A 22,426-nucleotide genomic window follows, 5' to 3' on the forward strand; every position below is an offset into this window, starting at 1 on the left:
CCACGTGCTTGCAGTCCTGCCACAGGCTCTGTGAAGGAGTTGCCTGCCTTTCTGAGCCATCCTCAGTATTGAAAGGACCCCCAAAAGCCCACTCCACACCCCTGGACGCCGCTCGGTACCAAGCCAGCCGCGATGCTCCAGGGATGCTCACTATTCTCCAGCACCCAGGCATTGCCAAGCCTCCCACCCGTGTCCTGCTCCCCAGGCGTGAGGCTTCTGGTCAGGCAGGTCTCCCGGCCATTCTGCACGCCCTTTGCTTGTTTGTGGACCAGAGTCTCTGCTCATGCCCCTTCCTGGCCTCCGCCACCAGCCCAGCCAGGTCCTACCCGGCCTGGCCCCAGCTCCTCCACGTAGCCCCTTCTCAGCCTTAACCTCTGATCGTCTCGGGATTCTAAGGTGGGGGTCGTGTTTGCAAGTGCAGAGCTCCACTCGGTACTCAGACACCCATCCGAGGACCCCTGGGTCCCTGTTCCCGACAGTAACACGAGAATTTCAAGAGGATGTACTGAGCGCCTGCGTGCCAGCAGGGACTCAAGGTCCAGTACAACTGTCAGCACACCCCTGGTAGTAAGCTGGCCCAGTCGGTGACAGTGCCTGGGGGCAGGACCCAGAGGGAGCGGGTAAGGCACAGGGGCTGCTCTAGGGTCTTGAGTGAGATCCAGACTGCACGTCAGCACCCGTGACTCTGTTCTGAACTGAGGTTGGGCACCCACGCAGGACAGGTGACCTTCCTGCACCAGTCCCGCTCAGTCTGGACTTCTGGTTAATGCAGCAGCCTCGGCGCGGAAATTGTTTGTTTAGCTGGCTTTCACGTGAGGGCAAGAGTCTGCAAGTCTTGCTCATTCTGTCCCGTGATACATGAGGTACAAGATAGAATTCAAGGAATATTTGGATAAAATGCTTCAAAAATGCACTGAATCGTGCAAGTGGAGTGATGTGTGAACTACAGCTCAATAAAGCAGTTTAAAAGTACTAGCAGATTAGTCGAAACATATTGCTCCCCCAACCCAAACGGGCTTCGCTCGATCCTCAGGCTTGACACACTTACAGGATGCGCCACAAGGCACTGCCGCACGTGCACCAGGCCAGCAAACAGCTTGGATGGCAGGAGGCAGGAGCTGGAGCTGCTCAGGACCACGTTACCATCGACGATTTGATCCAGCTGAGCAAAAAGCTGCTGCTTCAGTTCTAGGTTTTCCGGAACACATTCCTGAAAAGGACACATCGTCCAGTTACTGCTGCGCTCAGGCCCCAAGCAGAGCATCTCGTGTCTGAGTCACCGCCGAGAGGTCAGCCCGTCAGAAAACCACCAGCAGAATCGAAGAACAGAACCAAAAACTGCCAAAAAACACCACGAATCTTGATAACTCTGCCAGCAGAGGGCTGCATGTGTGGCCTTGTGTTTTCTAGTTTTGTGTCAGTCTGAACATTCTCAAAATAAAAAAGTCCTCCAGGTGTGTGGGGGTGGAGCCCACAGAAGGAACACACAGCAGCCCTGCAGGCAGAGTGCTCTGAGCATCTGCGGTGGCCGTCACCCCTTACTGTCCTGATCAGCACATCAGCTTGTCCTCAGGGAACTTCGGGGACTGAACAAACGTGCTCCACCCCTAATGCCCGAAAGGCTTCAGGAGAATCCATTCCTAGTTGGAAATCCTTTTAAAAAGACATTTGTTTCTGAAAATCTAAATCTACTTTAATAGGGGTAAGGGAGGCGGGTAGAGAAACAAATTTGGGTGAAATGCTGTAGACAACAGCGGCCCAGGAATTCCCATTACGATGGAGTTTCAACAGCCCAGCACCGGCCCACAGCCGAGGCAAGTCCCTGGCAACACGCACTTCTGGCGGGCACTGCCCTGCTGTGGGTGGAATCGGGACAAGGGGGACACTCGCTGCCACCGCCCAAGGGTCACTCATGCCACCCAGGGGGCCTGTGAGCTTGGCAAACGGGGATAGTGGTTCTTACGAGGGTCTGAGACAGAATCAAGGGCTGCTGGGTAAAGATGCACATTCTCAGGCCCAGACCTACGGAGTCAGCCTCTCTGGGGTCGGGTCCAGGGATCTGCCTTTTTGTCGGGCATTGTGGTGACTTCCGTTCCCTAAACTCTGAGACCCACTGTTCTGAGGCGTGATGCAGAGCGGGGGCCCGCGGGGGCAGAGCCCAGGGGTGGGCCGCGGACGGCGGAGCGGGCCGCCGCTACCCTCGCTGCTGGTTTGCTACCCAACCCGCCCTCAAGGGCTCCCACTCCGAGGGCAGGTCCCCGCCCCTCCCCTGCCAGGCGCTGGCCGCGGTGGCCATCAGCGCTGAGGCGGTGGAAGCGGCACCAACCCCGGCAGGTGACCATGTCAGAGTGCAGCGCAGACGCAGTGCCAGTGATTTTCTTAGTCTCCCGCAAACTAAAATACTTGCAGCTTTAACGGTACCTGACATCGTGAAAGTAGTGGTGTGACTGTGGTGGCGTGTCTCTGCCATCGACAGCAGGATGCCAGAAGTTTTGCTCTAAGCGTGGAGAGTCCGTATTGCGTTTGTTTATACTTTTGTAAAATATCGTCAAACCATGTGAAATTTTCTTCAGAACAAAAGGTCACATAAGCCCCACATCTCAAAGACAGGGGGAAAAACGGAGTCATTTAAGAACTGTGAAGCCCATTGTGTCAAATCGCCTTATCAAAGGGGGAAAGCTACAGTAGCTGGCTGGTTGCATTGAGTAATTCCTGGATCGGTGAGGTCTGCAAGTTGGGCTGCGTTTAAATGGAGCCTTGTGGTACAGCCGGAGAGACGCAGGAGGCAGATCCTGTTTAAGCTAATGAAAGAGCCCCGTGAATAGCCCTATTGTCAGCCTGCCCTGCAGCTCCTCCCCTGAAATTCTATGCCTTTCTTCAGATCGTCTGATTATCTGAGAGGCAAGAACACTTGAATCGGAGAAACCCAAACCCGCTGCAATTATGTAAGGGTTTTACCGGCGTATTTGCCTGAAGTTTTGTGTTGTTGTTGTTAGCTGTGACCCAGTTGTGTGCCCTGTGCCGGGCCAGGGTGGCATGTCCGGCCTGGAGTGCATCTCCTTGCTCGGCTGAGAAAGGGGGTCTCCACACCCTTCCCCAGGACACGCATCACCTGCGTGGATCACAAAGCTGAGAGGTCGCTCTCCTCCCGAGGAGGGAAGCAGGGGCCCTGCACCGCTCGCCCTGAACCTCAGTAGTACGGCCGGGAGAGGGAAAGCCTCCAGATGTGAGATGTTCTCGAAAAGTCCCCCACTGCCTAGCTTGGCTTCGCTTCAACTCTGATAGCGTTTTCGAAGCAATGGCTGTTACTTGTTGGTGGGTTTTTTGAGCTGGGCGAGCTCATAACCCCTGTGATAGTCTCCTGCACAACCACTAGCTTGGGTTCTGACAAGAGTCGTGGCAAGGAGGGCTAAGTAACTTTCCAGGCGACACAGCTGCCAACGGCACATCAGAAGGAGCTTACGCGCCAGCAGCAGCACTGGCTGCTTGAAAGGTGGGCTTGTGTTTAAACACCCCTTTTCCCCGTCCGTTCTTTTTTTGTCTTTTTTTTTGCCTTTTCTAGGGCCACTCCTGAGGCATATGGAGGTTCCCAGGTAAGGGGTCCAGTCGGAGCTGTAGCCCCCGGCCTACACCAGAGCCACAGCAACTTGGGATCCGAGCTGTGTCTACAGCCTACACCACAGCTCAGGGCAACGCCGGATCCTTAACCCACTGAGCAAGACCAGGGATCAAACCCGCAACCTCATGGTTCCTAATCGGATTCATTAACCACCGCGCCACGATGGGAACTCCTCCAGTCCGTTCTTACAATTGGGAGTTTCCCCAGTGGCTCAGTGAGTTAAGGATCTGGCATTGTCACTGCTGTGGCTCGGGTTCAGTCCTGGGCTCTGGAACTTCCACATGCTGTGGGCCTGGCCAAAAGAGAAAAAAAAAAATCACAAGACAATGGTGGTCTTATATATAGGTCTAACTTTTCATCCTCTCATTTACGTCTATTTTAAACAGTAAATCATCTCTATGTTTTGGTGTTTTCTTATCAGTAAAAGGTAACGGTGACAGCACCCGGCCCAGCAGGACGGTTTGGCAAAAGTAGTGTGGCCAGAAGGCAGGGTGCCGGGGGACAGCGCGCCTTTGGAGGTTACCCACCAGCTGTGCTACAGTGTGCATTTTCCAAAACAAATATTTTCACGGGGAAAATGACGTGTCATTGATGTTTTAAAAATCAGTTCAGGCATTTTAGATCAGTGTCCTGCTGCTAGAAAATCCAGATTTGCTGATGCGAAATAGCTGGAAGGACTCTTCACTGTCTTCTCCATAAGTACAGAAAACCTCAACTAGAAGACTTCAGTACTTCGTATATTTCATTTTCTATGCAAAGAAGTTCTGTTGGCCAATTTTAGCAAGCAGGGCATACCAAGGAAAGGAAATTAAAATTCTCTTGCAGCCCTGGCAGAGGGAAGCTCCTTCCCGACGTGGAAAGGAACGTGATCAGTACTGAGAGTTCTGCCTCTCAGCACTCATCCAGTCTCTTGCTTCAACCTGCTTAATTGTCACTACCAGTTTCTTTTCACTGTTTCTTCTAAGAGCACAGTCTCTTTAAAACCCATCAACTCTGGAGTTCCCATTGCGGCCCAGTGGGTTAAAAGCCCAACGAGAATCCACGAAGATGCGGGTTTGATCCCTGGCCTCACTTAGTGGGTTAGGATCTGGTGTTGCCGCAAGGTGTGGTGTAAGTTGTAGACGTGGCTCGGATCCAGTGTTGCTGTGGCTGTGGTGTAGGCCAGCAGGTGCAGCTCAGATTTGCCTGGGATCTTCCATATGTCTTTTTTTTTTTTTTTAAGGGCCACACCCATGGTATATGGAAGTTCCCAAGCTAGGGGCTGAATTGGAGCTGCGCTGCGGGCCTACACCACAGCCACAGCAACGCCAGATCCGAGTCGAGTCTGCAACCTACGTCGCAGCTCACGGCAACGCCAGATCCTTAACCCACTGAGCGAGGCCAGGGATCGAACCCATGTCCTCATGGATACTAGTTGGCTTCATTAACCTCTGAGCCACAAGGAGAACTCCCGGGAACTCCCATATGCCGCAGGCACAATCCTAAGAAAAAAAGAAAAGGAAAAAAAATCTATCAAATCAATAGACTGTTATGACTAGACTTCTCAAGGGGTAGACATCAAAAAAAAAAAAAAAAAAAGACCAACCGTGTTGCTCTTGAAGAAACGGTCTCCATTAAAAGAGGGTACACGTGTTCAATCCGACAGCAATAACCGCACTGTGCCCAACCAGAAGCTCATAATTTCCCTTAAAAATCAAACTGAAGTTTCTACTACAAATCCTAAACAGAGTTTACAATACTCCGCTACAAATGAGACCCAGTCAAGAGAGACCTTTCCAGAGCAAGAGCTGCGCAGACGTGTTGAGGAAGACGACTTCCTGGGGATTTGGTGTCGAGGTTGCAGGATCACCTCGTCTGCTGTAAGCAGCAGTCCTTTCTCAGGGAACCGCAGGGAACGGAGGGAGACGGAGGCAGAGGCCTCAGTTGCCTCCAGTGAAGTGTCTCTTCCATCCTCATTCCAGTGGTTCTTCTTTGCACCTTTTAGGAAGTCACTTAATTCCAATTGAGTTAAAACACTTGACAAGAAGGATACTTAATTTAAAATATTTCTCTTGGAATTGCCGTCGTGGCTCAGCGGTTAGTGAACCCGACTAGCATTAAGAGAAGAACTGTATATGTTTATATGTATATATATTTTTTCTCTTAAGCCTGAAATTAGCGTGTAACTGCATAGCATTTCTAAACAGCATGAGTATATGCTCACGGGGTCACACACGAATCTCTGGGTGTTATGATTGCCCCTTCCTGTCCCACAAAACACTCAGAGAGCCCCCAAGCCACGTGCCTCTTGCCAGGTGCCATAGTAGAGACATGTCCCTAAATACGAGTCTTCCCCTCCCAGCCGTGGTGTGCTCGGGGACGGGAGTGGGCTGCCTGCTCCTGTGACCTGCAGGGCCAGGCCCCACACAGCCGAGGTAGTCGCCCAGGCTCAGTTCTCCAGCAGTCCTAACAGTCCCCCGCCTGGTCAGAAACGACAGCGGATGAATTCAGAAAGGTAGTTAATATAAGTGTGTGTGTGCATGTGCTTATTCATTGGCTGGTGTGTTAGTTTACTGAAAACTGAGCTGACATCAGTAGACGTTAACAGGCCTCATCGGATTTCCCGAATTGGCACCACAACTGTTAAAAAAGAAAGGAAATGTGTATCACTCTGAAAACAAAGGTAGACAGGCACATGTACGCTCAGTTTTCTGCAAGCCAAAGAGAATGTGTGACCAGATACACATTTCTTCCATCAACTGCTGGCGACGCCTGCTCTGGGTCACGTGATGGACTAGGAGACCTCGGGGTCCTCCCGCCACAACTGGATCACTCCGTATAAAAGAAGTCGTCCTTCGAAATGAATAGCTGGGCTCTCAGGCATGTCAGGAAAACCACAGGCACACCAGTGGAGGAAGCTGCAAGCCACGGCGGCCAGCCCGCGAGTGAGAGGGACCTGCTGCTGTTGGTGGGGACAGCAGGCAGACGCCCTTGGGAGGCGCTGAGCGAGAGGCCCCATGACCCGAGGAGCTGCCCAGACCCCTGCGATACAGCGGAGACCCTCACACGGCTACACGTGCAGTGAACTTACACCGGAAGACAGCCACCTGCCGAGGGAGGAGAGAGGGAGACGGTCTGAATGACGGAGCGATAAACGCAGCCGTGAATTCGTATTCCTAAGCCGGAAGTTCGGCCAGGTCTGGGGTTCCAAGTCACACGGCACACGTGGTGGATGCTCGCAAGCCGAGAGGGTTACGCAGATGTGGCTTCCAGGCTGGTGCTGACACCAGGAGACACGGTCAGCTCTGGGGGGAGAGCTGCTGAAGAGGCCTCGCTGGCCCCAGGTTCGGGTTACAGAAACTCATGCCCACAGACTGCAAACACGAGGCCCCCTGGACGGAACAAGACCAGAACCTCACGTAACTGAAAAATAGAGGAGTCTGGTAAAATGAGTCTGCTTAAATTATAAGCAAGGGGAGTTCCCGTCTTGGCGCAGTGGTTAACGAATCCGACTAGGAACCATGAGGTTGCAGGTTCGATCCCTGGCCTCGCTTAGTGGGTTAAGGATTCGGCGTTGCTGTGAGCTGTGGTGTAGGTCACAGACGTGGCTTGGATCCCACGTTGCTGTGGCTCTGGCGTAGGCCAGTGGCGATGGCTCCGATTCGACCCTTGGCCTGGGAACCTCCATATGCCGCGGGAGTAGCCCAAGAAATGGCAAAAAGACAAAAAGACAAAAAAAAAAAAAAAAAAAAAAAAAAGCAAGGAACCAAACCCAGAAGGACCTGGACGATTTGGAAAAGCACTAACTAGAATATCTAGAAATTGGAATTAAAACTAAAGTTACTGAATAAGTGAAGCAATAGGATAAATACAGCTGAAGAGAAAGTTAAGACAGAGCCAAGGAAAGGACCCAGCATGCCGTAGAGAAAGGCAAAAACTGACAGGTCCCGAAGGAGAATCAGACAAACCCCCCAGGATATGACGCTTCAGCACCCTCTCTCAGTTATTATAAGAAAGCATTAAAAAATTCAGGAAACACACGGACGAAATCAATACCGCCGTTAACAAGCTTGATCTCCCGGATACAGATCCTTGCATCCAGCTGCTGGCAATCTGCATCCTTTCCACACAGACGCGTGTGTATTAACACTGCCAGCGTCTGCATCACGGCGAGGTTTCAGTGACCCAGAGGACTCACGGTCCACGAGCCATTTTCTCTAACTACAATGCACTTAGAACAGAAATCACACCCCAAAATTACTTAATACCCTTGGAAAATGGAACATTAACTTCCACCTCGTTCATGGTCAAAATGAAATACTGGAGTTCCCATCATGGCTCAGTGGTACCAAACCTGACTAGTGTCCATGAGGACGAGGGTACAATCCCTGCCCTTGCTCAGTGGGTTAAGGATCTGGTGTTGCGTTGAACTGTGCTGTAGGTTGCAGATGCAGCTCAGATCCAGCGTTGCTGTGGCTGTGGTTAGGCCGGCAGCTGAAGCTCAGATTCGACCTCTAGTCTGGGAACTTACATATAGTACAGATGCGGCCCTAAACAGAGAAAAAAAAGAAAAAGTTATGCTAAAGAAACATTGGTGGAGTTCCTGTCATGGCGCAGTGGTTAAGGACTCCGACTAGGAACAATGAGGTTGCGGGTTCGATCCCTGGCCTTGCTCAGTGGGTTGAGGATCCAGTGTTGCCGTGAGCTGTGGTGTAGGCTGCAGACGTGGCTTGGATCCCGTGTTGCTGTGGCTCTGGCGTAGGCTGGTGGCTACAGCTCCGATTTCGACCCCTAGCCTGGGAACCTGCACATGCTGCGGGAGCGGCCCTAGAAAAGGCAAAAAAAAAAGAAACATTGGTATCGGAAAATAGAATTCAAAGGCGAAAGCTGTCTGAGAGCAGGAATTTTTTTTAATATATAATGTTTTTTTTCATTATAGCTGGTTTAAGGAATTTTTATTTTTGATTATTGCTGTATCTCCAACTCCAGGGACAGCATCTGACACAGAGAAGGCAGTCAGTAGACATTTGTTGAATCAGTGAATGAACTAGGGAGTGACATTCTGTGATGCAGCAGTCACTTAATACAGCCTCAGTGGCTACGTCTGAACTGCCCTCTATCGTATTACTTTAGAGAAATAGCTAAAGTGGGCTGAAGAACAAATACAAGGCATTTCCCGGGTCCAGGCAGCCCGTGGGGCAATCTTAGCCATTCCTGGACCTATGTGTTCAAAACAGACTGCCCCCTTCCAGGGACTAAAATTCTGTGCTCTCGCTATGCATTTCCCTGACCTAAACTGATGCCTCATTAAAGTCCGGGTGTTTGTCTGAGGGTGAACAGACCTCTCAGCTGCTCTGCTGGCCCACGAGCAGGACCCCCGTTACCACTGCGAATGGAACGGATGCTCCTTCCATTCATTCGGCTGCTGGCCAGGCTCCTAATAGTTCTCCACTGTAGGCACAACTTCCAGTGCTGTTCAGGAGAAGACATTCCTTCGCCTGCATCCAAGGCGATGACTCCCATCTAATTTACAGTATAAAGCACATGCCAGAGTTCCCGTCCTGGCTCAGTGGTATGAATCCGACCAGGGACCATGAGGTTGAGGGTTCAGTCCCTGGCCTTGCTCAGTGGGTCAGGGATCCGGCGTTGCCGTGAGCTGTGGTGTCGGTCGCAGATGCGGCTCAGATCCCGTGTTGCTGTGGCTCTGGCGTAGGCCGGCGGCTGCAGCTCCGATTGGACCCCTGACCTGGGAACCTCCACATGCCGAGGAAGCGGCCCTAGAAGAGACAAAAAGACAAAAAAACAAAACACAAAGCACATCCCACCAAAGCCTGTCTCGGCTTATGTGTTTGTGTCCTGGCCTAGAGATACTCTGCAATCTAGAAGTGGATCCACCGAGGTGGCCTTGGGAAGATACAGGCTTTTGACTGACAGCACTCAGAACCTAGACACAGCTCTGTGGAGAAGCTAGTCTATGCCAGGAACTTTGCCAGGAAACAGACCAGGAAGACCGAGTCCCGGCTTTTCAAGAAGCACCAGTACTGCTGGGGAGGACAGACCCAGACGCACGTAGCTCTAAGAGCGCGGGCACCGTGTGGTGACAGCAGCAGGCAGCAGCTCGCCAGCAGGCCACGCCCGTCCCTGCACCCTGGGCACCAGCAGACGCTCCCAGCGGGGTCTGGTCTGATTCCGAATACTGCTGCATCCAGAAGGGCTCCTGAGTGGAATGACTGGGAGGAAAAGCCACGCATGCTAACAGAAGGAACATCAGAACATTCTGTGGCCTCCCAAAGGTCCTACTTATCACCCCTTCCCAGGGCCCAGCGCTGTGCACCCCTGAGGTTATACAGCCAACCTGCTGAGAGTGTTCCCCTTTGGCCATGGCGAGAACTAGATTGTTGGGACAAGGCCTCCTGCTGAGAACAACGTAAAAAACACCCTGAAAATATATTCTTTCAAGCATCAATTTGAAGTTATTGGAGAGCAGCCAAAGCAGTGAGGAAAAGCAGGGCCGATAGGTCAGAGGGGAACCAGACCCAAGCCCAACGCTGGACTCCCTCTCCCCCTCAAGGCAGCTGCTTTTTCAGGAGCACAGACAGCGTGGTTGGAGGGCCAAGCCGAGCTTTTGGGAGACTCGGCCGTGAGGAGAATCAGCACTTCAGGCCGGGAACTGCCCAGGCTGGCAGTTCAGACCCCTCCGGGGCTCTTCCCTGGGCGGAAGGGTGACCAGTCTTCACAGGCCTCCCCTCATCTCAGTCCACGGCTACACTAGACGCCCCCGCCTGGCCTCCCTCCAGGGAAGCTCGGGAGGAAGAGGACCCCAACCAGAGCCTCAGCTTTTCACGACAGTGTCTCGCGCTCAGAGGAAACGAAATAAGGACCGGATCAACGAAAATTCTCTGCCAGTCCTAAAGCCCTCGTCTGAGAGAGGAAAAGCTCCCTCCCCACTGAAGATTTTCAAGGGTTTCTCCAACACCAACTCGTCCCAAAATAAAGGCTCTAGTCAGGGCAAAGCTCATCTGGCAGAGCAGGTGATGAGACTGCGTACCCACCAAAGCCTTGCATTTACTCAGAGCCTCTGGATTAACAAACTTGCCATCCTTCCTGATTTAAAAAATCTTCTAAAGCCCTGAGTCACCACCTTAAATTCAAAGATGGGTTCTATTTTAAGAACAGAGCGCTCAGGCTGAGGATGAGCTGTTCCCAGCTTTTGTCACCCGGCTAGTCATCAGTTGACTCGCTGGCCCGGCTAGTTTCTCCTTTCCTTCCTCAACCAACAAGACGCCGTCTTCATGTGCATCCAGGATGTGAGGACAGTGAGAGCCCCAAGCAGGAGGCCTGGTCCTCATCCCGCCCAGCGGCACGTGCCATGCAGACCAGCTCCCCAGGTGTACCCCGTGCTTTGGCAGTGCGGCCCAGCTGGGTGTGTCTCACCACTGCCTGAACGTCTTGGCGAGAGACCTCTGAAACCAGCTCCAAGACAGGACTAAGGAGCTGGTTAATGATGTTCGCACATCTGCCCACTGTTTAATCCAGCAACAGTGTCGGGAAAACTCCTTGGTACTCCTGTGACATTAAAACTTTCAGCATTGTAATATTGCAGAGTTTCTGTTGTGGCTCAGTAGGTTAAGAATCCAACTAGCACCTGTGAGGGTGCAGATTCGATCCCTGGCCTCGCTCAGTGGGTTAAGGATCTGCTGTTGCCACAAGCTGCCGTGTAGGTTGCAGCTGCAGCTCCAATTCTACCCCTGGCCCAGGAACTTCCAACTGCCACAGATTTGGCTGTAAAAGGAAAAAAATATATATATACATATATTGCTTAGCAAGTGCTAAAAAGAAAGAGGTTTTTGTCTTGTGAAAAGACCATCTTATAATTTAGTTCTTAAATTTTCAGCAGTCCTTTCGGTTAATCTGCCCGTATGCCGAAAAGATTTAATCTCCTGCTGAATTCTTCTGTTCCTCTTACAACAGCTTCTGGGGCTGAGCACAGATTTACGGTATTTGTCCCAGTGCGCAAGAGCCGACAGACAATCCGACAAGGACGCAGTGGGGCGCGCGGATTTTCCAATGCTCAGGGCCACTCCCAGACGTCGGAAGTTCACATGTCAACAAGGAAAACCTAAGGGAAACAGCCAGGATCAGCTGCAGTTGGACGTCCTGACTCCCTCTGCGAGTGATACACATAAGACGGTAATTCACTGAAGTGACTGGAGACAAAGGCACAAACAACTGCCCTGAAATAAACCCACTGTAGTTGGGGGACGGGAACTGAAATAAACCCCTTGCCCTGGGGGAGGCACAGGAATGGATGCTGGGCCCCCTACCGTGGGAGAGCCAGGAGCCCTGAGCAGGTCCCACCCCCAAGCCCCAGGGACACGGCGCTTGCCGAAGACGCAGGCTTGGCCGGAACCCCAAGGAAGGACCCTTCCCCAGACCCGCACGTATGAAGTAGCAGGTAACAGAAGAATCCTCCTGGGAAGAGACGGAGCGGGAGCATGGAAAGAGATCCTCCCTGAGGGCTGTGCAAAGGGAAGACTGAAAGCCCAGGGTGGAGAACGTATTGAGAGGGGAAAACCTCTCTGGCCAGCAGTCCTCCTCTTAGAGACATCAAAGGGCTTTGCTGAAGGAACCCGAAACCTGCATGCCCCAAGCACGACGACAGCACTTCGCAAACCTTTAAAGCTTGCCTACCTTCTAACTAGATTAACTCAAATCCCCACAGGACAAACCTCCAGAAGCAAAGGCGTGCCAAGTCCAGGCACAAAGCCCCTGTCCTACTGGAGATGTCGGTCTTTCGAGAAGAGAAAAAAAAAGTGAACACATGAAAAAGCTCCCTCCCTAGAGACAAAGGGATCATCAGACCAGATTCAGCGGGTGGTACAGCCTGACACTGAACCTAAGAGAAGTATGATTGGGATTTCCCTTTGTGGCTCAGCAGTTACTGAACCCGATCCGGATCCATGAGGATGCAGGTTCGATACCTGGCCTTGCTCAGTGGCTTAAGGATCCGGCGTTGCCGGGGAGTAGAGGTGTAGGTTGCAGACGTGGCTCAGATCCCATGTTGTGGTGTAGGCCAGCAGCTGTAGCTCCGATTAGACCCCTAGCCTGGGAACTTCCACATGCCTTGGGTGCAGCCCTAAAAAGCAAGGGGAAAAAAAAAGACCCCAAAACAAAAAAAACCTGGAGTTCCTGTCATGGTGCCGTGGAAACAAATCCAACTAGGAACCGTGAGGTTTTGGGTTCGATCCCTGGCCTAATTCAGTGGGTTAAGGATCTGGCGTTGCTGTAAGCTATGGTGTAGGTCACAGATGCGGCTCAGATCTGGCGTTGCTGTGGCCGTGGTATAGGCGAGAGGCTTCAGCTCCGATTAGACCCCTAGCCTGGGAACCTCCATATGCGGCTGGTGTGGCCCTCAAAACACAAAAGACAAAACAACAAAAAAACCATGATTAGTATCTTAAAGGCTCTAAAGAAAAATGTGGACAACATCATACAGTAATTTCAGCAGAGAAACAAAGTGTCAGAGCGTGTCAGAGAGAATGCTCAAAGGGAAAAACAAGGAGCAAAGATGAGGAATCCTCTGACCGTCATCAGTAGACTCACAGTGGGGAAAGAATCCGTGAACGTACAGATTACTCTGGAAACTGTCCGCAGTGAAAAACAAAGAGCAAAAAAGAGTGAGAAGAGCAGGTAGGGCATCCACGATCTGTAGGAGAAATATCCAATGGTCTAAGCTGTGTGATTGAAATCCCAAAATTTCTAGAGACAGGGAATGGGGCAGAGGGGAGATTTCAAAGAGACAATGCATGAGAATATTCCCAAACCAACGAAAGTCACCAAATCACATAGGCAGGAAGCTCAGAAAATCCAATGCAGGATAAATACCCCCTCTTTACCCCAGACCCACACACGAGGTATATTATATTCACATTACTAAATGTGGAAGACAAGAGAAATATCAAAGGCAGTCGAGAAAAGAGTTTCAATAGACATAAGAACAAAAGGATGGCAAGATTTTTTTTTAGAGATCATAGAAGATGGAAAGTAGCTAATAAAACAGATTCAAAAAACAACAGAAAAAAAAATCAATAAAACCAAGAGCTGGTTCTTTGAAAAGGGTAAACAAAATTGACAAACCTATGGCCAGACCAAGAAGAGGAGAGGAAAACTCAAACAAAATAAATGAAAAAGGAGAAATCACAACGGATACTGCGGAAATACAAAAAACCATAAGAGAATACTATGAACAATTATATGCCAACAAATTTGAAACCTAGAAGAAATGGACCCCTTTCTAGAGCCTTACAGCCTGCCAAGACTAAATCAAGAAGAAACAGATCAACTGAACAGACCAATCACTAGAAATGAAATTGCACATGTCATAAAAACACTCCCTACAAACAAAAGTCCAGCCGCAGATGGCTTCACAGGCGAATTCTGCCAGACACACAAAGAGGAACTTATCCCCATTCTCCTCAAACTTTTCCAAAAGGTTGAAGAAGAAGGACACTCCCAAAGACATTCTGTGAAGGCACCATCACCCTAATACCAAGACCAGACAAAGATACCACCAAAAAAAGAAAACTATAGGCCAATATCTTTGATGAATATAGATGCAAAAATTCTCAACAAAATTTTAGCCAACTGAATCCAGCAACATATAAAAAAATCATACACCACATTAACACAAGAAAAGTCAAAAACCACATGATCATCTCAATAGATGCACAAAAAGCATTTGACAAAGTCCAACATCCATTCATGATAAAAAATGCTTACCAAAGTGGGTATAGAGGGAACATACCTTAACATAATCAAAGCCATTTATGACAGACCCACAGCAAATATACTACTCAATGGAGACAAGCTGAAAGTCTTCCCACTAAAATCTGGAACAAGACAAGAATGCCCACTCTCACCACTTTTACTCAACACAGTATTGGAAGTCCTAGCCATGGCAGTCAGACAAACAGAAGAAATAAAAGGCATCCACACTGGAAGAGAAGAGGTGAAAGCGTCACTGTATGCAGGTGACATGATACTATATATAGAAAACCCTAAGGACTCCACACAAAAACTACTCGAACTGATCAATGAATTAAGTAAAGTAGCAGGATTAACATTCAGAGATTGGCCGCATTTTTGTAAACTAACAATGAACTACTCGAAAAGGAATACAAAAACACAATACCTTTTAAAATCACACCCCAAAAAATTAACTGCCTGGGAATAAACCTGACTGAAGAGGTGAAAGACTTATGTGCTGAGAACTATAAAACATTACCCAAGGAAATTAGAGAGGATGCAAAGAAATGGAAAGATTTGCCATGTTCATGGGTGGGAAAAAGTAATATTGTAATAATGGCCATAGTACCCAAAGCAATCTACAGATTCAATGCAATGCCTGTCAAATACTTAGGACATTTTTCACAGAACTAGAACAAACAATCCAAATATTTATATGGAACCGCAAAAGACCCAGAATTGCCGAAGCAGTCCTGAGGAACAAACACCAAGCAGGAGGCATAACTCTCCCAGACCTCAGGCACTATTACAAAGCCACAGTCATCAAGACAGTGTGGTCCTGGTGCCAAAGACAGACAGACCAATGGAACAGAACAGAGAACCCAGAAATAAACCCGGACACCTCTGGTCAGTTAACCTTCGACAAGGGAGGCAAGAATATAAAATGGGAAAAAGACAATCTCTTCAGCACGTGGTGCTGGGAAAACTGGACGCTGCATGTAAATCAGTGAAACTGGAACACGCCCTCACACCAGGCACAGAAATAAACTCGAAATGGCTGAAAGACTTAAATATAAGATAGGACACCATCAAACTCCTGGAAGAGAACATAGGCAAAACATTCTCTGACATCAGCCTAACAAATGTTTTCTCAGGTCAGTCTCCCAAGGCAACAGAAATAAAAACAAAAATAAACCATAAAAAAACCCAAAAAGACAACTTTACAGAATGGGAGAAAATCGTTGCAAAGTATACAAATGACAAGGGCTTAATCTCTAAAATATACAAACAATTACACAACTCAACAGGAAAATAAATAAAAATTTTTTAAAAATTGAAAAAAGGGCAAAAGACCTGAATGGACATTTCTTCAAAGAAGATATACAGATGGCCAACATGCCCATGAAAAAGTGCTCAACATCACTGATTATCAGAGAAACGCAAATCAGAACTACTGTGAGATACCTCACACCAGTCAGAATGGCCATCATTAATAAGTCCACGAATAACAAAGGCTGGGGGGGGGTGGAGAAAAGGGAGCCTTCCTTCCTCCATTGTTGGTGGGAATGTAAATTGGTACAACCACTATGGAGAACAGTACGGAGGTGTCTTTGAAAACCATACATAGAACTACTATATGACCCAGGAGTGCCACTCCTTGGCATCTATCTGGACAAATCTTTCCTTGAAAAAACACATGCACCTGCATGTTCATTGCAGCACTATTCGCAGTAGCCAAGACATGGAAGCAACCTAAATGTCCATTGACAGATGATTGGATTAGGAAGATGCGGTACATATACACAATGGAATACTACTCAGCCAGAAAAAGAACAAAATAATGCCATTTGCAGCAAATGGATGGAACTAGAGACTCTGATACTAAGTGAAATAAGTTAGAAAGAGAAAGACAAATACCATATGATATCACTTATATCTGGAATCTAATATATGGCACAAAGAAACCTTTCCACAAAAAAGAAACTCATGGACTTACAGAACAGACTTGTGGATGCCAAGGGGGAGGGGAGGGAGTGGGATGGACTGGAAATTTGGGCTTAATAGATGTAAACTATTGCATTTGGAATGGATAAGCAATGAGATCGTGCTGTATAGCACTGGAAAATAATTCTAGTCACTTATGATGGAACATGTTGGAGGATAATATAAGAAAAAGAATGTATATATGTCTGTGTGACTGGGTCACTTTGCTGTACAGTAGAAAATTGACAGAACACTTGTAAACCAAGTATAACGGAAAAAATAAAAATCTTTTAAAAAAATGAAAGTAATTGAGTGACATTAAGTGCTAAAAGAAAAAAACCTGTCAACTCAGAGTTCTGTACCCAGTTAAAAAAATCTTTAAAAAATGAAGAAACCGGAGTTCACATCATGGTGCAGTGGCTAACGGATCTGACTAGGAACCATGAGGTTGCAGGTTTGGTCCCTGGCCTTGCTCAGTGGGTTGGGGATCCGGTGTTGCCGTGAGCTGTGGTGTAGGTCGCAGACGTGGCTCGGATCCCGAGTTGCTGTGGCCGTGGTGTAGGCCAGCGGCTGTAGCTCTGATTAGACCCCTAGCCTGGGAACCTCCATGTGCCACAGGAGCGGCCCTAGAAATGGCAAAAAGACAAAAAAAAAAAAAAAAAAAAAAATGAAGAAGAAGAAGAAACCAAACCTTTTCTTAAAAAAACACTAACTTGGGGAATTCATTCCCAGCCAACCTAATTAATCTATGAACAGGAATAAAATTTAAAGGAAAGTCTAGAGGCAAAAGGAAAAAACTATCCAGACAGAAAACTGAACCTAAATAAAGAAATGAAGTATACTGGAAATGGATAAATGTTTCCAGAACTGTTTTGTTTTTAGCTGCTCAAAAATATAAGTGACCATCCAAAGCAGAAACGGTAACAATGCATTGTAAAGAGTTATAGTAACTTTCAAGGACTAAACCAGCCTTGCATACCTGTGATAAATCCCACTTGGTCATGGTGTGTTGTTTTTGTTTTTTGTTTTTTTTTTTGACTTGTTAAGGATTGTTACATCTGCGTTGAGGGGCATAAATCTTAGCCCTCCTCCTCCTCCCTAAGATGTGTTTTTGTCACAAAGACTGAATCTAGAACTCCAACACCACGTCACCGCTGAAACAGCAGTGTTAGATGCATATCCACCAGCCCTGGAGAAACCCCCTCTTTGAAGGAAGTAGAACAACAGTGAGAAGAAAACATGCATGAAGATTCTCCAAAGGAACTGTGACGGCAGAGAATCAGAATCAGTGCTTAGGTCAGACTGTAACCAGAGTTCACCTGTAACCACAGTGTGATTAAGAAAATCTGAGCCAAGATTTCACATCAGAAAGAAAATTAAATTGAAATCAGAAACAAAAATTCCACCTTCTCCCTTGCTTGGTTAATGTGAACGGTCAGAAGGGCTGGCCAGTTCCAAGTGTCCATCCTGGGGCCGAGTGCCACCTTTTCCCTGTGGAAGGGGTGTCGGGTCTCTGCTGCCCACCTAAGCGTCCCTCTTGATGTCACCAGCCAGGCCCTGCAAGATTTGTCCCATTCCTGCTCTAAATGAATGGAACCAATGAGCTGAATCAGCATAGGATCCGTTAGCTGCTGGTTCTGAAGACGGTTCAAATTAATCTGTAGGGTTTACCATATTCCTCAGAGGCTTAATGAAAAGGCGGAGATTCTCATCACGCACACAAGTTCTGTTTCCTCAGGAGAGCATCTGTACCTCGCAGCCCACCCCCCACCTCCTCCAGCCCAGCCCAGCCCCCCGCACTCGTAACACTCATCGCTGCCACCCTGAGTAGAGATTTGTGCTTACCCCGGCTCGCGTCCCTTCACCTCCCAATTTCCCTCCCGGGACTTAGTGCTCTGAATGTTCTAAGTTCATGAGAATAACTGATGTGGAAATGAGTTCCCACGAAATGCAGCGTTCCCCCAATCCCAGGCTGACGATGGCAGATCCATCACTGCAGCCTATGGCACCACCCAAACCAGGAGTCTCACATCCGCTGTTGGTGCAGAAATGCAGTGTGATACAAGGGGGTAAATCCTGACCTACTGCTTCTGCACATACAGCCCCGGTCAGTGGGGTCCTTGGTCTGTAAATGGGGAGCCCCCCCCCGCCAAGATGACTGAAGGATGAGCCCACTTTGCCTGGTGCCGCTCAGGTGCTGACAGAGGAGCTTGTGTAATTCAGAGGCGCGCTTGGCTGTCATGACAGCTGGATGGCTACAGGGCCTGTCATCCCCGCCTCTGAAGCCAGACTCCTCAACCTCATGGACACTGAGTCTCAAGGTCTTTGCAACGCTACAGAACATTTTGATTTATTCATTGACTAACTAGAGGAAGACACTCAAAACGCCAGATAGGTTGAAGGTTGGATAATACTCCGTGTCATCTATTGAGTCTGCACATGTTTTTCTGTAATGTTTCTTTCTTTTTTTTTTTTTGAGCCCCTCCCATGGCATATGGAAGTTCCCCGGCTAGGGGTCGAATCGGAGCTGCAGCTGCCGGCCTCCACCACAGCTCATGGCAACACTGGATCCTTAGCCTACTGATGGATGGATACTAGTCAGGTTTGTTACCATTAAGCCTTAATGTTTCTGACGTTCGAAGGTGTCTTACAATCAGCAGCATCTTCATTAACACATCTTATACCACATTCATGGGTAATTCACTCAAATATATGCCCAGAGGTTTGAAAGCAAATGCGCTTTCAGGACCACACTGCACTGCTCCGGGCAGAGGCTTGATCCAGGGTGCAAAGGTCAGGAGCACGAGGGGTTGCTTCCCTGTAAACAGTAACCAAAAGGGCAGGCCCTGCCCTGGGGAACGCGGGGACCAGGATGGAGGGACGGGCCCAGTTCAGGGTGAGGGGCTGTGCACTCTAGGCCAGCTGTCCAGCAGAAGCGCTGCGTGAGTTGCTTTCCCGTACGCACCTTAAGAGACACAGGCGGCTTTGGCTTTGCTGTTGTATTTGCTTTAACTCCGTATATACCCAAACACCACTTCAGCACATAATCGGTACTAAAAATTGCTGATATGGTTTACATTCTTTTCTTTTTTCCTTAGTAAGTCCTTGAAACCCAGTGGGGATTATGCATTTGTGTCAGGTTTTTTGGTTTGTTTGTGTGTTTGTCTTTAGGGCCATACCTGCGGCATATGGAAGTTCCCAGGCTAGAGGTCAAGTCACAGTTGTAGCTGCTGGCCTACACCACAGCTCACAGCAATGCTGAATCCTTAACCCGGTGAGCGAGGCCAGAGATTGAACCCATGTCCTGATGGCTCTTAGTCAGTTTCATTACCACTGTGCCACAGTGGGAACTCCTTGTGTCAGTTTTTAAATTTTTGTTGTTGTTGTTGTCTTTTCAGGGCCGCATCCGTGGCATATGGAGGTTCCTGGGCCAGGGGTCCAATCGGAGCTGCAGCCACTGGCCCACACCACAGCCACAGCCATGCGGGATCCTCAACCCAGTGAGTGAGCCCAGGGATCCAACCCTGCGTCCTCATGGATGCTGGTCGGGTTAATTTACTGCTGAGCCACGGTGGCAACTCCATCCTCGGGTCAGTTTTGACCAGCACATGCCAAGCACTCCAGGGCCACACGGGGCCTGTGGAGACCACACGGGGCGGGCAGCTCTGGACCCGGGGAGCACTTCTTGCCAGAGTAGCCACGAGCACCCATCCTGCCGGCAGTTACAACCCCAGTCACAGTGCAAATCTCGCAAAAGCCCCTTTTAAAAATGTCTTCAGGGAACTCCTGCCATGGTGTAGCAGGTTCAGGATCAGGCTCTGCCTGCGTGGTACAGGTTCAATCCCCAACTCAGTGCAGTGGACTAAGGATCTGGTGTTGCTACAGCTGTGGCATAGGTCGAAGCTGCGACTGTGATTCCGTCCCTGGCCTGGGAACTTCCATATGCCACAGGTGCAGGCAAAAAAAAAAGGTGTTCAATCTTGCCCTTTAAAAAAGCTATTAAAGAAACAGACACCGTGGGAGTTTGCATTGTGCCTCGGTGGAAACGAACCCAACCCATATCTATGAAGATGCAGGTTCGATCCCTGGTCTCGCTCAGTGGGTTAAGGATCTGGCATTGCCATGAGCTGTGGTGTAGGTGGCAGGTGAGGTCAGACCTGGCGTTACTGTGGCTGTGCTGTAGGCTGCAGGCGTGGCTTGGATCCTCTGTGGCTGTGGCTGTGGCTGGCAGCTAAAGCACTGATTTGACTGGAGCCAGCCTAGGAACTTCCACATGCCTCATCTGTGGCCCTAAAAAGCAAAAAAGAAACAGACACTGCGCAAAATCGGAAGTAGAAAGTAAGGCTCCACCTGCCTCTCCCCGCCTAACGGTTGTCGCTGTTGCAGCACAAGGTTTTCCCAGCTTAGAGAAACGTACACGGAGGACCTTGATGTTTTTGTCTTGACAGAAGCGGGTCCTGCTTCACGTATCTTTGGCAGTTCTCTGCCAACATCTCCCGAGCCCCCCAGGGGACCTGTCCGCCCCTCCGCCGCTCTGTCCTCACGCCGGCCGGTTTCCGTCAGGGCTCCCATCGCTGTGGGGGCGGCTCTGCACAGCAGCGTGAGACCCGCGGGAGCCGACGGATGAGGCTGGAGTGGGTTATCCTTCACTGCCGGTGGCCAGACCAGCCTTCCCGAAGGTGCTTAATTAAAGGGCTGGCGGAGCCACCCCAAGGCACGGGCGAGAAGGCCCTCGCAGCATCCGCGCCCCCTGCTCGTCTTTGCGCAGCTTTCAGGCACGTGTTTCGTGTGGAAGAGTTCGGGGGTGAAATGATCCACTGAGGGGGGCACAGGGGTGCCATGAGGCGAGGCCTCCAAGCCTCCCGGGGCGGCCACACCCGCCTCCGACGCGTGCTCCTGACCCCGGCCGTGGACACGTCGGCCGTCGCTCGCCTGCCCACCGCCCACTGGTTTCCCTCTGTGAGCTGCCCGTTTCGTGCTGGGCTCACTGCCCTTCCGCACCGGGTTCTCCGCCTTTCGTGGCTTTGGGCATCGCACATGATTTCCCACCTGCGAGTTTGTTCGCGACACCTCTTCCACCGCAGAGGTTTAATTTTTAGAAACCAGTATCTGTTCCTTCCCTGTCTTTTCGTAACGCCTCCTGCTCCGTCCATGTCGCAGGACCTTTGCCGTCTGCCAGGACCTGGCTTATCGCCGCCTGCTCGTGTTTACTCCTGGGGTCCGTTTTTATCAATGGCACGTCCTACACTCTGTTGATCCTTATGAGGGAGGTGGCGGTTCAGATGCCAGTCTTGCTCTAGACAGCAGGCAGGGGTACCAGCCAGCACGGGCATCACACACAGCGAGCGGGCAGCGTCCTGCCCTCGAGCAGCTCCTGAGCCGGTGGAGACGCGTCCAGATCATCAGCCCCAGCAGGAGCTCGCGTGTGGACGGGCCGGGCCGACTCCGCTGGAGGGAGGGAAGCGAGCCTCTGAAGGCCTCACATGCACTGTCCGGGGCGCACCAGAGCAAGACCTTCCCGCTCCAGGAATGTTCTCGGCCCTTCCAAGAGCTCAGGGTGGATGGGAGAGAAGCAGGGACAGCGGCTGGGGACCGCGGAGCTCCGCTCACAGCCGGTCAGCCCAGGAAGTGACCGAAGGGTCAGAGGCACAGGGTGCTGCTCAGGATGGCCAGGCGCAGGGCACCTGACGCAGCAGCAGAGAGAACAAGACGAGCTGGGCACTGTGCTGAACGTGGGGCCGGCCTGGGAGCCCAGGAGTCGGGTGCGAGGGTGTGTTGCGGAGGCTCCCGGGCATCTGGCCTGGAGCCCAGGGAAAGTCTGCAGAGGCGCAGTGCAGACGATGACCTGTGAGTACGTGGGTGTGTAGACACCGCTCAGCACTCACACAGCGAGATAAACGGTGAGGTCTGCTGCCTGGAACGGCCACACACTAAACCGTGACAGGTCTGAGCACCGCCCTGGGGAGGCTTCTGGAATCTGGCTGGGCCTCCTGGGAGAGAGGTTCCCATTGACCTGCCAGTGGGAATATTTTCTTGGCAGCTCCACAAGCTGGATGCCATCCCATACCCACACAAGCCATTTTGCAGCCCACATTTAAA

At 50.2% G+C, this 22,426-nt stretch overlaps 1 protein-coding gene across 4 annotated transcripts in view; it reads right to left on the reverse strand.

The window, feature by feature from the left end:
- Positions 1-22,426, reverse strand: part of CRYL1 (crystallin lambda 1) — an 80,379-nt gene that overhangs the window by 22,700 nt on the left and 35,253 nt on the right. For all 4 annotated transcript variants that reach the window (XM_021065155.1, XM_021065153.1, NM_213881.1 and 1 more), the window contains 1 exon segment: positions 1,049-1,210. In XM_021065155.1, coding sequence (XP_020920814.1) covers positions 1,049-1,210 — 162 coding nt within the window.

The sequence above is a fragment of the Sus scrofa genome, chromosome 11 (genome assembly GCF_000003025.6).
Source record: "Sus scrofa isolate TJ Tabasco breed Duroc chromosome 11, Sscrofa11.1, whole genome shotgun sequence".
NCBI lineage: Eukaryota > Metazoa > Chordata > Mammalia > Artiodactyla > Suidae > Sus > Sus scrofa.